Consider the following 16,167-nt stretch of genomic DNA (forward strand, 5'->3'; position numbering starts at 1 on the left):
AAAAGGCATGAAATCATATAATATTGATATAATATAGAGTACGCCTATAAAATCTAACCAGCAAAAATCAAGTGAGTTTCCACAAAACCCACCAGAACCAGGCATAAAATTTAATTTTTTTTTAAAAAAGGTGACCTGAGGCAAAGTATCTACCACACAAAGGCATGAAGGCCTCCAAAACTTTTCAATAATAAAAGTTTTTCTGGTTTCTAAACCTGTCATGAATAACATGTTTTCCTAACGTAATTCTTTCAAATAACTAGATAATCTTAACCAGAAGTATCAATTAAAGCTTGACAGAGTTATAAGGAAATGAAAGCAAGATTATATTACCGAAAGTTCTTGGCAACTATAAAATTAGAAGATGCCATGGTCTACACCCTTAATGAAAATATTAACAACATTTTAAACTAAATCTGAGCCTGCTGCTGATTCTTAGCGTTTCTGTGAAAAACAGTGGCACGTTGTAAATCCCAGAATCCTCTGTGGCCAGAGGGCACAGAGATGATCAGTATGTTTAATATTTTGATGACAACATCAAACATACTGCAAGTGCACTGCAGAGTGATCAGCCTTTGGCAAAAGATCTTGAAAACACCGAATTTATTCTGCATGAGTCTATCACTTAGCATGTGCAATAGGTTTGAAGCATTCTGACAGCAGTGGATTGACTGCACACACAACACACTACAAATGCACAAGAATGGCTACACGGCTTTTGGCTCAAAGTCAGCTCACATCTGGCCATCTCAGAAGGAGACATCAACTCTAACTGCAAAAGATCAAGTAAAAACATGCAAAATAAAGTAAAAACATGCAGAGAAAATTGGGTTTTTTAAACACAACTATTTTTAATAAAATAAAGGATTAGCATAAAACCCACATAGATACATTTTAACACTTTTTTAAATGTCATAATAAAATGAATGGAGGCAATTTTTTAAAACATGTTAATAATGGTGTTGTCCCAATGCTTCTTCAACACTGACCAGCTCAGGGTATTGACCACCACTGCAGTAAACCTGTTCCAGGGCATGAGCATCCTCTCAGTTAAGAAGTATTTCCTCATGTCAAGTCCAAACCTCCCCTGAGGGATGCAGCTTTGAGCCACTCCCATGCTTCCTGACACTAGATGCCAGAAAAAAGAGATCAGCACCTCCCCCTTCCCTTTTCAGAAAGCTGGAGAGAGCAATGAGGAAAAAAGCTAGACACCAATAACTTCATGTAATTGCCACATTTCTGAAGTACAATTTAAAATAATGCGAAGGAACTTTTTATGCAACAAGACATGCAGAAGAGAACAGAAATAACAGCAACATCTTTGTCAACTTGACTGTATAAAAAAGTGTGCAAAAAAGATGGTAGGGAATTTTGTTCAGTGCCAAGAGGAAAGCTCACTTAACTTCTAATTTTCTTACTCAAAAGAAGTTTGAAAATATCCATGATATTGTAATCTACTATTATGAAAAGACATATTTTTATCCTTTAAAAATATCTCTTTGTTGTACGATGTTGCTTATGTGTGTTGAAACATCTGCTACACAGCAGTTCTTACATACCTGAAGACACTGCTTCTAATCACTACTGATGGATTGCAATTATATCTTTTTCTTTAAGGATCATTAGAAAAAACTACATGCAGCCAATGAAAACTGATTCATTATGCTATCCCATATAACTCTAAGAAATGACAGGCTAGTACCAAAATATTTACTTTGGCCTAAGTGTTCAATGAATTAGAAAGGTCAGAAGGAAAAAAACTTAATACATTCATAAGACACAAAAGACAATACAGAAAGAATTTTAATAAACTTAATAACAACAACAAAAAACCCTAGCTCTCTAGCTATAGCCAAAAAGCACAGAAAAACAAAGAGAGGTTGTTTATCAAAGTGCCTCAAATACAGCAGCCCAAGCTCCCTGGAATGCAATTTCAAATTATACTGCAGGAGCAATATTAGAATAAAGTCTACTTTCCCTACAAGTCAGTAGAAAGGTTGACAGAAGAGGTTTGCCTTAGAAAAACACTGTCACCATTTTCCTCCTTCCTCCCAAGGAAGTTAAAAAACTCAGTTCCCAGACATCAGTGGGTAACAGCAGTGCACTTTTCTTTGTGTTGAATTTGTTATCCAACATGTTGCTCAACGAAGTCTCTTCATCCCATGGCTAGCATGGAAGAACAGTCACATTTCTTTCACGATAGTTGAAAGGAAATAAAATTTAGGACAAAGATGCATGGAAAAAATGTTTGACTTCTGATAATGCTGAGAGACCACAGAAGCGTCATTGTGGGTGTAATAGGAGTACATATACTTGGTTAACCGAACACTGACACTTAGAGAGCAAAAACATTAGTGAGCAAGGAACTAAGATGAGTAAGTTCTCCTTGTGGGGCAGGCTTAGGATCATTGGCAAAGGCCTTGTTTAAACAACCAAGACAGCTTATTCACTTCTGGGTCTGTGTCCAGGCTCCCAGTGTTTCTATCACGTCAAGGTGAGACCTGTGTCTACAACTGCTCTCCCTACAGTGCTAGTTTCAACTCTAGAAGGACCATGAGTACACAGCCCAAGTCTCCATCTGGATAACTGGGCACCCATTCCCTGTCAGCATGTTCAGAGACCAAACCCACCACTGAGAGCGTAGCCTAAGCATCCTAATTTGGTACCGCTTCTGCTAATTAACAGGAAACTAAAAACACTGCTGATACTTAATATTTGTCCTTTAATGACTGTCAGCTGCTCTGAAATCATACAGAGAACTTAACTGGTAGTTGTGCAGGTGCAAAACAGCTACTGGTAATAAAGCAGAATGTCTTGACAGTACTTCTTAAGAACTACTAAAACCAAAGATCCTCAGCACAGCTCAGAGTGATCTGAAAAGCTCTGAAAACCAGTCACATTATATGAAATCAATTCTTATCATTATGAATGAACATCTGCTTCCATTAAACTTGTAGAGAGAAAAATATTTAACGTGAATCTTCTTTAAAGTCTCAATACTCCAAGATCTACCAGATTAGGGATAATTGCTAAAGATAACTAATGAAAGCCAAAACTCCTAATTGTATTGCTACTCCTCTCTTTTGTAATGTCACATGTTGTCAAGACTTCCTAACCAGAATATTGGAATAAAAATAAATTATATTTTGCCATTACAATTATCCATCCAGAAACAATTGTTCCACATAGTTTGAGAAACAGTGTTTCCCAACAAGATGTGACTTTCATTTGAGTATCCTGGTTGCTACCATAAAATAAGCTAATATAGTAGTAATTATAGAGTGTATATTTTAATAGCAGTATATTCCCTGCCACCTGCAACAGGCAGGCAATGCTAAAGAAGTGTAGTTTTGTACTGCTAAATGCAGAAGATTTTCATTCTAAACTAGAAAGAAATAACAGCTAACTCCATAAAAACAGTTATATTTTTTATTTAGTTTGCTGAATGGGCAAAAAATTGCTTGCAATATAAAGCATTATCTTTGCTCAGAAAGTCTCTCACAATATGTAGGTTTTACAAATCACTAGGTAGCATTTTCTGTTAGGTATCCTTTCATGATCATGGAAATCCTGCTTAAGGAAAAAGAAAATCAACTTAAAATCCTACAATTTATCCAAAGCCATCCCAGGACACCACTCCACACAACATTCAAACCTCAGACTTGTTTAACTTTTGTGTCTCCTTGGCACACTGTTCACCAGTGCCAGCTATGCCAGCCTTCCACTTCATGTACTAAGCAAAACCACTTTGTTGTATATAAAGTAGCTTTGGGAAGGAAAGAAAGAGCCCTCTCATAACTGTAAATGCAATCCCTAAAATAAAGCATTGAACATGACACAGCACATTTTGAAAAAAAAACATACTCATGAATTGATGAGCCAAAGAAAGTGCTGTACAATCAGCTATAGAAAAACTCATTGCATAAATAACCTTACAGTAGACATTTGTTCTCTACTCAAAGACCACTTCACTGTATTTCACAATACTTTTTCTATTACTAGCTGTCTTACACAAGTCTGCTATATATTGTGATTTGACAAGTCTGACCATGTAAAAAATTTAACTACTTACTAAAAGTTGAACTTAAGAGAAAAAAAAATAAAGTTAAATAAGAAAAAAACTCAATAGACTACTTTCAATTTGAGATAGATTACTTTGTCAATGAAACTTTGTGAATTATTGAAGTTGTAACTTCAAAACTACTGTGGAGGTCAGACAGGAAACATGACCCATACATACAAAGTATGCAAAAACCCCTCCATTTCAGTACACTTTAACACTTAGTCCAATGTATTAAGAAAGTATGCAGCATGTACGAGAACCCTACAACACACTATTTGTGCACATTACACTGAATTTAAGACATTACAATAATATACAAAAAGAAAAACAACTTATTTCAGAGGTTAGAAATCTATAAGATATAGGCTGATACTTGTTCAATCACGGCTATTTCAGCCATCTCTTTTTAATCAGCTGGTTTAAATCAAGTTTATGTTTATACAAATAATCTGAACACTCATGTAAATTATTACAGCTCCACCATCTGCTGGCATCTAGTTACCATTCTCAGCTGAGTATTGATCTTTTATTTTAAAAATTGACCAAAAACATTAAGGTTTGGACCCTAAAGTATACTGAAATAAATGCCTACTTACCTACGTCACGTATGCAAAACTCTCAAAACCCACCAGCTAAATAAAGTCACAGAGCTAAATTTTGACTGAAAAGCCTAAGAATTTCAAAAATCTTCAGAAGTCATCTTGGAGAAAAACATCAAAAAGAGTGATACTGTCAGGCACCACCTTACAGCTGCTGTCACACAGATGTCATACTATTATCTACCATATTATGGAAGTCCAAGAGTGGTCCACTAATTACTTGAAATGGCTTGCAGACAAGTAATGCAGCATATCCTACAGCTTGGAAATTCTTGCATAGAGTTATCCTACCCAGATGCTGCAATACAGAAGTGACTGAAGAAAAATTGGGAGTATCTGACCACAACACTAAAGCTAGTTCTGGCAACATACTGATGATAGAAACGATGCTTCTAGATGTTAACTGCAATCTTACCAAAGTGTGATCACCTGAATAAAGCATTTTAGAGAACTTCTTTGGGTTGAGATTTATGGGCCTGTAATAAAATGTCCCGAAATATAGGTCTTCTAATCCATTTTCAGTGTGTTCCACAATGGAAACATCCCATCTTTCGAGCCTATCAAGTTGTGTACTGCAGGAATATATACATACTAAACACTGCAAACAACATCAGTCTCTCTTTTCTTATATGACTCAATCGTGCAGTTATACAAAATAATCACATACTGTTTTGCTGCTGTTCTTCTAAGATACTTGAGTTCTCCCAACAACAATTCCAAAGTGGAATAACTTTTCATCACACATCTGTAACTCTCTGCATTTTTCACTAGATCTTCAGCAACACATCTTCTGAGAAAACAGAAGTGATTGTTGAAGAGACTGTGGCTCAGTAACTCAGCAAGAGATTGAATAATGACTTTGAATTGCTTAAGTCTTTCACTTGATTGATGAAGTTTCTGCAGCCCAGCTGCAGCAAGCTGGCAGCAGTAAATTCTCCATACACTGCAAACTAAGTATCTGACTACTTCATCCCTGTTTCTAAGTATGTGAAAGCTGGAGCCAAAGCCTGTCATTTTACAACTCAGTACTTGCTTCTTTCCTTATGTCCCCTAACAGAGGTACCACTGTAAGGCCAAATAAGAATAGAACTCCCTGGAGATGCCTGCTGTGAGACATGTCATAGCATTTCTTCAAGAAATTTCAAAACAATACCTTAAGGGTAACTTTTTCCATTAGAAATCAAGTTATTTTGAAACAGCCAATATTTATAATAAAGGCCATAGTGCAGCAGATGAATAGAATTACTGATTTTTCAATCCAAATGTACAATACTTGAAGTTAAAAGTACTTTCCAAAATTTCACATTCATTGCCGGCAAAGACAAATAAAACTCCAGTATTCTTTCTTGTTATATTGAGTAAATACATCTTTATGGTAATGTAATGTGGACTTTGTGGCATATAAACACAATTATAAGAGGACAGACAAGTCTGATTTTTTTCCCACACGTACCATAAATCTAAATAAAATTTAAATAGTTAACTTAAGAAAGATCATAATCCTGACTATATTGCCCAGATCTTCTCTTATCTTTGCCATATTTCCTTGCTGAATAGTTCAAAGTTTCTTCAGAATTTTTCAACAGCTGTGTAGTGCTATCTGAATAACACTATTCTTATGCTACTTATAAATGGCAGCTTCTCTCCTGCTCAGTGACTACTTATCGATTTCAAAATCACCCATCTTGTACTTCTAGCTTTCTGAAACGTTTCCTGAACTTCTTCTCCACCAAAATAATAAGTGTTTTTACACATCTTGTATTTCAGTTACTGACCATTTCATAATATGCCTACAAGTTTTAGAAAATTGTGCTACTAAACAAGAAACCTGACACATGACAGGATTCCTGTCTATCCTAACAGACAATCCAATCCACAGCAATGACAGCATTAATTCTACAAACCTAAGAGAGGAGCTTGGCTTTTAACAAAAGCAAAAGAAAAAGGCATTTGCAATCTTAAAGGAGACCTTTCTGTGTGGATAATGTAGAAATTAGAATTTATGAACATGGGCTTTGATTACAAAAAGATCTGTTCCCTGAATACTACTGATAGAAATAGCCAGAAGTTCATCACTGGCATTAATGAGGTTCATTATGGATCTCTAAATAAGGATGGATTTAAAAACGCTTTTAATCATTGGAGACCTACTTCTTACTAGAACAGCTGCAACACTCGGAGCCATAAGCAAAACCCAATGGATGTAGTTTGTACATGCAAAGAGGATGGGACATCAAATGTTGCATTTATTGCTCTGCTTTCAATTCAAAGTATTTGATACAGAAAATGAAGGAGCTGCTACAGCAGAATTACCTCTGTATTGTAAAATGTACATTTAATCTTCCAGAATGCCTCTTACCGGCATCATTTGGAAATCTGTATTTTTGAAACATAGGCAAAATTTAAAGAACAAATATTAAGAAACAATAAAGCTATCATAACTACCAGACTTACATGAGTTTTAGGCAGATACTGGCACAGAGAGTGTACTGCAGGAAAAACTTTTGATGTTTGATTGAATCCACGTGACATTATAAATATTCTAGTAAACTTAAAAGCTGTTAGGCTTTGTATAACTCTCAGAAACATCCCAGAACTTCTCTTGGAAATCCATTACCAGAAAAAGCAATGTATCGCTAAACAGGGTTTTAAGAATCCTAGGGAGGCTCATGAAATTTACTTTATAGTTGAGTGAAAATAGGTTACTGTCTTACTCTTTAAGAAACCAGAGATAGAGTAAAATGACCAAATTTTACAGTTCTTCTATTACAAAAAAAAAAAAAAAAAGTTCCTTGCATAGAACTTCATTTGAGCAATCCTAAAATGAAAATGAAGTATTCCTTATGGTAGGACTAAATTTTGTAAACAGAGGTGCACAACACAATGAAAGCATGGCTTTCTACCACAAAGGCACTGCCAGACACAGCTACGACTATTAAGAACATCAGTACAGTAACAGTCATAACGTATCACAATCATTACCTGTGAAAATAAGATGTTTCAGTGTCTGACTTTTTTTGTAGGGATAAAACTCCTTACCTTGAAAAGACTGTTTGGCTCTGTCCACTAGTTCTTCAATCGGATAACTTGCTAGATCTCCTCTGGCATGCTTAGTTTTACAGTAGGTACATGCATTGAGACACCTGTTTAAAAAATTAAAATACTCAGTGTTTCTAACCGAGAAAACTTTTACATGCACAGCTATATTTTAAAGTACATCTGGAAAAATGAGCTCCTGTATCTATGACCAGAAAATAGTAGTATTCCATTTTAAAATCAATGAAATAGTCTGAAAAGCGTTTTGCCTTCCTAACTTCTTTCATATCTATATAGAAGGTGAAAAAATAATCAGTGGAAACCACATACAAAACCCAAGCGTTGGAATTCACATATTTTTAGAAAGTCATAGGTTAATAATTGTCCATTACTAAAGAGGAATCTTCAGTCTTCCAATCCCACTATTATATAAAAGATCCAACCCGAATAAGTCCTGAAAGGTTTCAAGTAGGTTTTAAAAACAGCGTGTATTTTTGAAAACACATTTCAGCTAATTTTTCCTTCTCTCCTTTGGCTTGTATAAACAAAACAAATAACATAATGAGGGCAGAATCACCAAGTAGAAAGACAGCTTGGCACAAGAGATTGGGGAACTAATGAAAAGTCCCATAAGATAATGAAAGAATAATGTGAATGCTTTTAATTTACCTGACAATATAGTAAAGGCAGACTAATTCGAAGTACAAGGAGGGAAAATCAAAGCAAACAAAAACTACCACTCATTGTAAGTTTTTCTTAGATTAGCTTTTGGTTCCTGGTAGTGCCATGAATGCAATAAGCAGAACATTAAAAGAAGCTTGCTGTGCTTTTTTTTTTTTCCTTCTCCCCTTTTTAAAGCTGATATTGCCCTACAGCTTTTTTTTTGCATGGGGTTGTTGTGACTCATTTGTAGGACCTGGCACTTCACCTTTTTGATACTCGTACCATTGGCCTCAGCCCATCGACCCAGCTCCCTCTGCAAAGTGAGCTACCTACTCTCCAGTTGATCAACACCCCTGCCCACCTTAAGTGTCATCTGCAGAATTATTGAAGATGCACTTGATCCCCTACTCCAGGTCACCAATAAAGACATTGAAGAGGACAAATAAAACATTTGGGTGCCGGACAAGGTGAATGTTCTAACTACAGGAGTATTACTATAGAACTTTCAAAACAGTACTGAAAAGGCAAAGATAGCACCAGGTGGGTTCTGATGAAGGCATCAGCTACAAGACTGTTTACTGCTTGGATCTATTTTTTTCATCTCTTACAATGTCTAGCATCTCCATGATTAGATGATTACTGTTTTGCAAACTCTAAAGATTTTCCCTCACAAAGACTGCTCTCACATGTTAGTTCTACTTCATTTGCAAAAGCAGTGGTTCAGATAGGGCAAAACACTGCACAAAATGTTTGCTTAGGTGCCCTCTTGCCCCTGCATATTACCTTCTCCATTCAACAGTCTTATTTTCTTCCAGAGAACATCGAGATAGTTTGTGATTGTCTCTGCTAGACTGGATATGTTTATTATTTTTCCTGCCTATCAGACCCAAATATCTGATTTTAGCATCTACTTTAGATTAGAAAACTAAAATATACTGTTTAACCACAGCAATCACTGTTCCATTAACTAAAAATATATACAAAAAAGGCTGCCAGTAAAATATCCAACTGTCTGTTAAAAATAGGGGAAAAAAATCCCTAAATCTGAACCTCTACAACTTGCTCCAAATAACCGATTCATTCCCACCCAAACACAACTTATTCATCAGATGTATCTCACCTTTCCTTTGCAAATCAGAAGCTTTCATTGTACAAGATCTGAAGACTGATTAAAAGGTAGTATTTGAAATTAAGAAAATGTAAGCAGATAATTGGTTTATGCTTTCTCTATGTAACCTATGTAGCAAACAAAAACGTTTTCTTCTAGGTCACTAACATAAAGTATGCCACAAAAGGCTCTCCCTCAAAGCCCACGGATTACTCCTTTCTCATCCTCCTCCCCATACACAACTCTTTCAAATTCCTTCAGTTCTTCCAGGGTTGCAAAGTATGTCTCCCTCTTTTTTTCCCCCTTTTCTTTATTTTCTTTTTTTGTTTGTTTTTGAAGCACAACCCTCCATTCAACCAAACACTTCATTTGTAAGTAGGCTCCTATCCAGACATCCCACTGTCACATTCCTTCCCCTCTACATCGTTCACTCAGTTAAAGCAGCCTTCTTCCATACAGCTATACAAATCCATACAAAGATGGATTGGTAATGCATATTGCCATGTCCTCAAGAGCACTACTAAGCTTGCCTCTGGTAGCCTGGCCTTGTGTGTCAGTGGGGGCCAAAAGCCAGGCTTCCCCTCCCCCTCAACGGGACAGGGGCAGCAAACATGAAGAAGGGGTCTACATACAGATGGGGAGATCAGGTACCAAGTACTGTCCTAGGCAAAACAGACTCCACTGGATGGCCAAAGATTGCAAGCAAACTCCTATCCCTTCACAAGGGCAGCTCACAGGCAATATTGTATTATTTTCTCCATATTTTCATAGTAGTATTATATTATTTTCCTAGAGATAACTAAGGCAAGGTGCTGGTTACTGCACCACAGCTGCAGAGGGACCTGGCAGGGGCATTAAAAGGCAACATTCCTCACAGCTCTTCCAGCAGTGCAGATGGCAAACAATCCTCTAGCATTTCAATAGCCACTTTCATGACAAGAGAGCAAAGCAAGTAAAGAAAAATAATTATTTGTCCTATATAGGCTAACCCACAGATTTAGGTTTGAGGTTTGGGGTTTTTTGGTGGTTTTTTTCGTTCTAGAGTTGTCTGGTTGGTTTTTTCCTCAACTTTGCTTTCATTTCAAGGAAACATAAAATCACTTTCACAGCGGACATGTCTGCCCTTATAGAACCAACACAAAAAGGTGTGGTTTACACTGATGATTTTTGTACTAATCTTTGTTTTCTCCAAAGAATATAACATTACCAGCTACTTTCTCAATCTTCTCAGGTCATCAAGAAGAGATCTAATTGGTGACAATCCAGGTTACTTTAACATCCTCCCTTTCACCCACAGAATTCTGTCAGCCATCAGTAATGTAGGTATGTATCAAGATTTTATTTCTTGGCACGAATTTATTACCCTTAAATTTAAGCTGGGATTTGGGGGGGGGGGAAAGCCAACAAAAAAACCCACCACCACTAACAACTTTTATAATTTACTGAAATTTTCAAATTCTGATTTACTACAAGTTTGGTGTAAAAGTGAGTTTCAATAAAAATATTATTACAAATTTTTTTGTCATCTTGGAGGAAAACACTGCTTTTTTTAGACTTTCAAGTGTGTCAATTGATCATAAGATTCAAAAAAACTATAATGTTAGTAAGTTATTTAAAACAAACTTCTAAATTTATTCCTGTATAATAGATCTAAATAAATACAAAATCTAAACTGGTATTGTCGTACAATAGAAAGGATTACTTATGCTATTAACATGGTATTTTTCTGTTTCCTTATCATGTATAGTGCATTTATAAAACACAGCATGTTACCTCTTTCTCTCTTCTCCTTACAATTTATGCACAAATCATATATTTCCTTACTACGTATTTTGCTTTGTATTTGTGTAGCAGTATTTGAAAAGCTCTACAGCAAGAGTATTAAACACTAGAAGTATTAAGCACTAAGTAACAGTACTAAGTACTGAAACTTATACCTTGAGGATAAGTTTCACATCTTCCTTCAATGTTCCTTTCCTACAAGACTGGGCTACCTGAAAACATACAGTAACAGCAGTTCTTCTCTGGTACTTCAATAAACTTTGTCACAAAGACAGAAAGGAAGTGTGGAGCAAGAAGTATGAAGAAAGAAGGGGAAGATATTTTCCAAATATCCACAGTATTATTGTATTATTTCTTCATATTTTCATGGTATTATTATATTATTTTCCAAATATTCATAGTATTATGTGGGAGTGTTTCCAAGAGTTTTGTTACTATGGTCTTTAACTACATCTTCAGGGGGTTTGTTGATTTATTTTTGGGTAGGAGCTGAAAGCTGGGATTTGGAAGCAAATTTTTTTCCAAGTTTTGCTGCACCAGTTAACTTATTCCTACTATAAAAAAAAGTATTGTGGAATGCCTACATAACTTAGTTTTTATCTTCTTTGGTATTTAAAGAGATTATATAACAAAACCAAAACGAGGCAGACTTAGATGTAACATAGAAAGAGACCAATTTTAGAAAGTAAATCGAAAGAGGCAAAACTTTTAAACCCTATTTGTACCGTATTTGTTAATTCCAACCTGGAAAAAGAAATAATCTATTGGGCTACAGCTGACCAACAAAAAGATGCAGGTTTCAACTATTTGTAAAAAAGCTGAACTAACCATTTTTCATAGATTTGAGAATTACCAATTCTTGAAAATAGAAATTTAAACCAAACCATAAGCATAAGAAAGTATCTGTAGTGGTTTTTTCCCTAGTAAGCCAGCCTCTATTGCAAGTTTCCAGCACAACAAATTACTCATATGCCCATGCTGTCACATACTCAGACCACAGGCAGTGGAAAAAGGCTGTTGGGAACTCTGAGAATCTGAGCATTGCTTCTTACTAAGTGGCATTCACCAGCAAGTGGATCATCAGCCCAATAGGTAAAGCTCTCCCTAAAAATCACCCTACAATTTGGCTATTGCTCAAATACATAGGACTAGGAGCTGCAAGAGAGTATTTGTGTTTAAACTGGAAGCCTTCTTCAAGCATTTAAAGCTGGTTTGCAAATGCTAGTTCATATTAATACAAGTCAAAGGTTTCTTCTGCACAAAGAAATCACAGACATTTCTAGAAAAAATAATTAATGATCATTGTGTTCATAGTTACCAGTATGTTTTGGATAAATTTTATAGTGATTCCAGTAAAAAACCCTGAGTCCTGGTTTTCCAACATACTAAACAGATTAAGGTATTTTGAATTATTAACCTTTTGCTTCGCATTATTAACCTTTAATCAGCTATGTGCCCAACACACAGAACTACTCACAGCAAAGTAAAATATTATTCACAGATAAATTACTACCATGTGGCTAATTAAAAACTTTCTGAACATGTTACCAAACTGTGTAGCATCAACATTTTGGTCAAGTGTCTGAAATTTTCTTGTAGACATAGGTAACAGTGGTATTCACATTGTTTAGCTAGTATGTGCTCAAGTTGTGCATTAGATTAACCACACTCTTCATTTTCAAAACAGTAATATTGCTCATAAAACACATATTTAACATGAAAGGCTACCCCTTGCAGATGGAACTAATTATGAGTAAGAATGCTTATGACACAGCAGACAAATAAAGACCTTCCTTGAGCGGGACTAATCAGTGGATTTCAGCAGCAGATGAGAATGAGGTACAGACACGAGGAGCAAAATCTTGGTTCCTCTTAATGGGACTTGTGCCACTAAGTTTAGTGAAGACAGGATTCCACCCTCAGATATGAAAAGTATAAAACATCTTCCATTCAAGAATCAGAAAACAACTCAATTACAGATCTTAATGAGCCATTAGTGTGCATGTCACTCAAATTGAAAGTGATTGATCGAGACCAGACATCTGTGAGCAAGATGGGAGAGCTGAATGCTGCAACAGTGTCACATGACAGAGAAGATCACTGCTGCTCTGCAAGTGGTTAATTTTGGGGAAATGTTCCTTTAATATCTGGAATAATCCAGTAAATTCTTGCTTGGTAACAACCTAGTAAAATTCCTGTTTGGCATCATTCTGGTGAAAAAAATGAAACCAAAACCAAGCAAACCTCAGTCCTGAGTTTAACAAATTAGAAATTTGCATACAATCATTAATCACAATTCAGACTAAACACTAATGTGAGCCTTTATGAGATTGGACTAGGTATACATATTCAAGATTTTATGAAGTTCACCCTATTGAAAAAAATAATAACAAAATTCTGCCAGTAGTGCAGTGCCCATGATCATCACATCAGTATAAACATGGAAAGATTGCTCATCACTGTCTCCCACAACATCTCGCTGTATCTACCATCAGACTTCCTTAGGCAGCCTCAATAATTCCAGGCCAAGAATATTTTGTATTAGTAAACTGTGGTTTTCCTGAAAGGGGAGTGTCATTTACTTGTTTCAAAATACAGTTTGCAGAAGAGATTTATGCTTTTATAAGATACTTTTAGAGTTTATATCAAATGTAATTTTGGTAAAAATGCTCTGTAGTAGTGTGAATAAAGAGAAAACTCCCTTTGCAGGCTTGACTGAGCAAAAGAAAGATGAGAAATACATACTCCCAGCAGATGAAAAGGAGATAGATACTAGTCACAAGTTACTAAACAAGAGCTAGTAGAATTCTACAAACATTTTTCTCCTTAGGCTACAAAGTTTTGACAACCTAAGAACAGCACTTGCACTGCATTTATAGTTAAATATCATACTATATTTATAGAATTAAATGACATTAATATTTCATAGTATTCTGTCTCTATGAAGTCTACTTTGTACTTCCAAAATTTCTGAATTCCCTCAAATAACTGCAAATGGATCAGGAGGAAAAAAAAAGTAATTCACAAGAAAATAAAAAATAAAATTAAAAAAAAAAAAAGGCATGCCTAATATGCCTGACTTTTTTTGGGGGGGAAACTGTTCTTTTGCTTGAAGTTTGCACATTTTAGAATAAAGCTTTTCAATCCACAATGACAGGGAATATAATTTCCTGTCAAATATTTGGGGCACTAGAGGATGTTTGCACTTTAAAAGTATTCAGGATTTAAAATACTTTTGAAATAGTGGCAACCTATATCTCATGAAGGCTAATTAGTCTAAGCAGAAAACAACATTGTTACAAAAACACTGTTTCTAGTATCCCAGCTTGTTGAGACTGAGCTTGGACACCAGCCACAGGTGCTATGCTACATAGCACTCAAGGTTACAACACTTTCCATTTGAGAAAAGCAGGACTCGTTTGAACCTTCGCAGCCAACTATTTGACAAATATGCTCTGATAAAAATTCTGCTCTGAAAGTGCAATGCCAGCCTAAAAAGAAAAAGTCTCTCAAAAAAGTTTTAGCAGAAAATAGGATGGCACTTCAAGCAATACTGTACAGCGCATGGGACTGTACACACTTTTCTCAAAGTAGAATGCAATCATAAAATGATGTTTTTTAATTCTGCAACCCACGCCATGCACAGCAAAATGGCAAGAAAGTGTATTATAATTTTGTTCTCTGAAGAGCTTTGAAGCCAGTGCTTTATTAGGTAATGTCTCACTAGTTACTAAGCAAAAGGAATTTGGAGAAAAGGTACCTCCATTGGTTTGATAAGCCATAATATGTTTTAATTTTGTACTTCAAATATTTGCATTTTGTGAAACTGAATTCCTACAGTCAAGTGCAGGTAATTCAAAGGTCACAGCTGTGTAGTTATATCATCATACATGCACCTTGCTCGCTTCAAGGCCAATGATTTAAACATCAGCAAAATCAAGTACATCAATGGTGCTTTCCAATGCCTGTCTGAATAACTTCTTGAATAATTATTCTGGCCACATAGTTCTGCAATTGTTTTAATTAATTCATTAAGGCATTCTAAATTGATATTACAAGATAAAACATTCCACTGTTAAGCTGCATACATTTGTGTTCCGCATCCTGTCTCAAAATGGTGCATTGCTAGATGCTTACTGGAAACTGCAACGTTTTTTTCACTACACTGAAACTAAAGTTCTCTGATTCACAGAGACTTAAGTCATTTTAAAAGCATTTCCAAACATCTGCTTGGCTACGTAGACCACAGCTTTGGGGGCAGATTATGACAGGCATTGATATCAAGAAAGGGACTCAGCTGAAATAGCACAGGTAGATAAGTCAGGTTCTGTGGTTGCATGGAGCAGAAAATGCCATGGCATTGTAACTACAAGTAATCAATTCTTCCAGCACTTCATAAAGAACAACAATATTTGAAAGATGATGACTGCTGGTCTCAGGCAAATAGTAGTAATGAAGATGGTAAAACGAAGAGTTATGACAGAAAAACCTTAGATAGAAAAGATACTTTCTTACATATCTGCTCACAGCTCATCCCCAAGACACAGTGGCAGAATACCCAACATCACTATTTCACCATGCATAAGGCACTATTACTTTCAGACTCTTTCTAATGAACAGCAGTGGTTGGAAAATGACCTGTGTAGACAGGATTCTTGGAGATTTGCTTTAATTTGTCAAGTTTTAGAGGACTGACTTGACAACTGCCTTAGTATTTAAAGAAACAAAAAGCGTAATTTTCTTAAAATTCTGCTGGAGGCAGACAACTTAGCATAACTTACACAGAATGTGCTGCAAAACATAATTGGGATAGTAATGAACAATTTCGTAAGCTTTTAAAAAATCAGCTTTTGAAGGTTTTTTTAACAAAATACTAAGAATTTAATTAAAATTGTGATTTCTAGGGGCGTGGGGGA

The 16,167-nt window shown here is 35.7% G+C and overlaps 1 protein-coding gene across 1 annotated transcript in view; it reads right to left on the minus strand.

Moving 5' to 3' along the window:
- Window positions 1-16,167, minus strand: part of CDKAL1 (CDK5 regulatory subunit associated protein 1 like 1) — a 415,564-nt gene that overhangs the window by 221,486 nt on the left and 177,911 nt on the right. Inside the window, exon 9 of the mRNA XM_027748305.2 lies at window positions 7,702-7,805. Within this exon, the coding sequence (XP_027604106.1) occupies window positions 7,702-7,805 (104 nt within the window). The remainder of the gene's footprint in view (window positions 1-7,701; window positions 7,806-16,167) is intronic.

This window comes from Pipra filicauda, unplaced genomic scaffold (assembly GCF_003945595.2).
Source record: "Pipra filicauda isolate LSUMZ 115617 unplaced genomic scaffold, ASM394559v2 scaffold49_size4853605_pilon, whole genome shotgun sequence".
Classification (NCBI taxonomy): Eukaryota; Metazoa; Chordata; class Aves; order Passeriformes; family Pipridae; genus Pipra; species Pipra filicauda.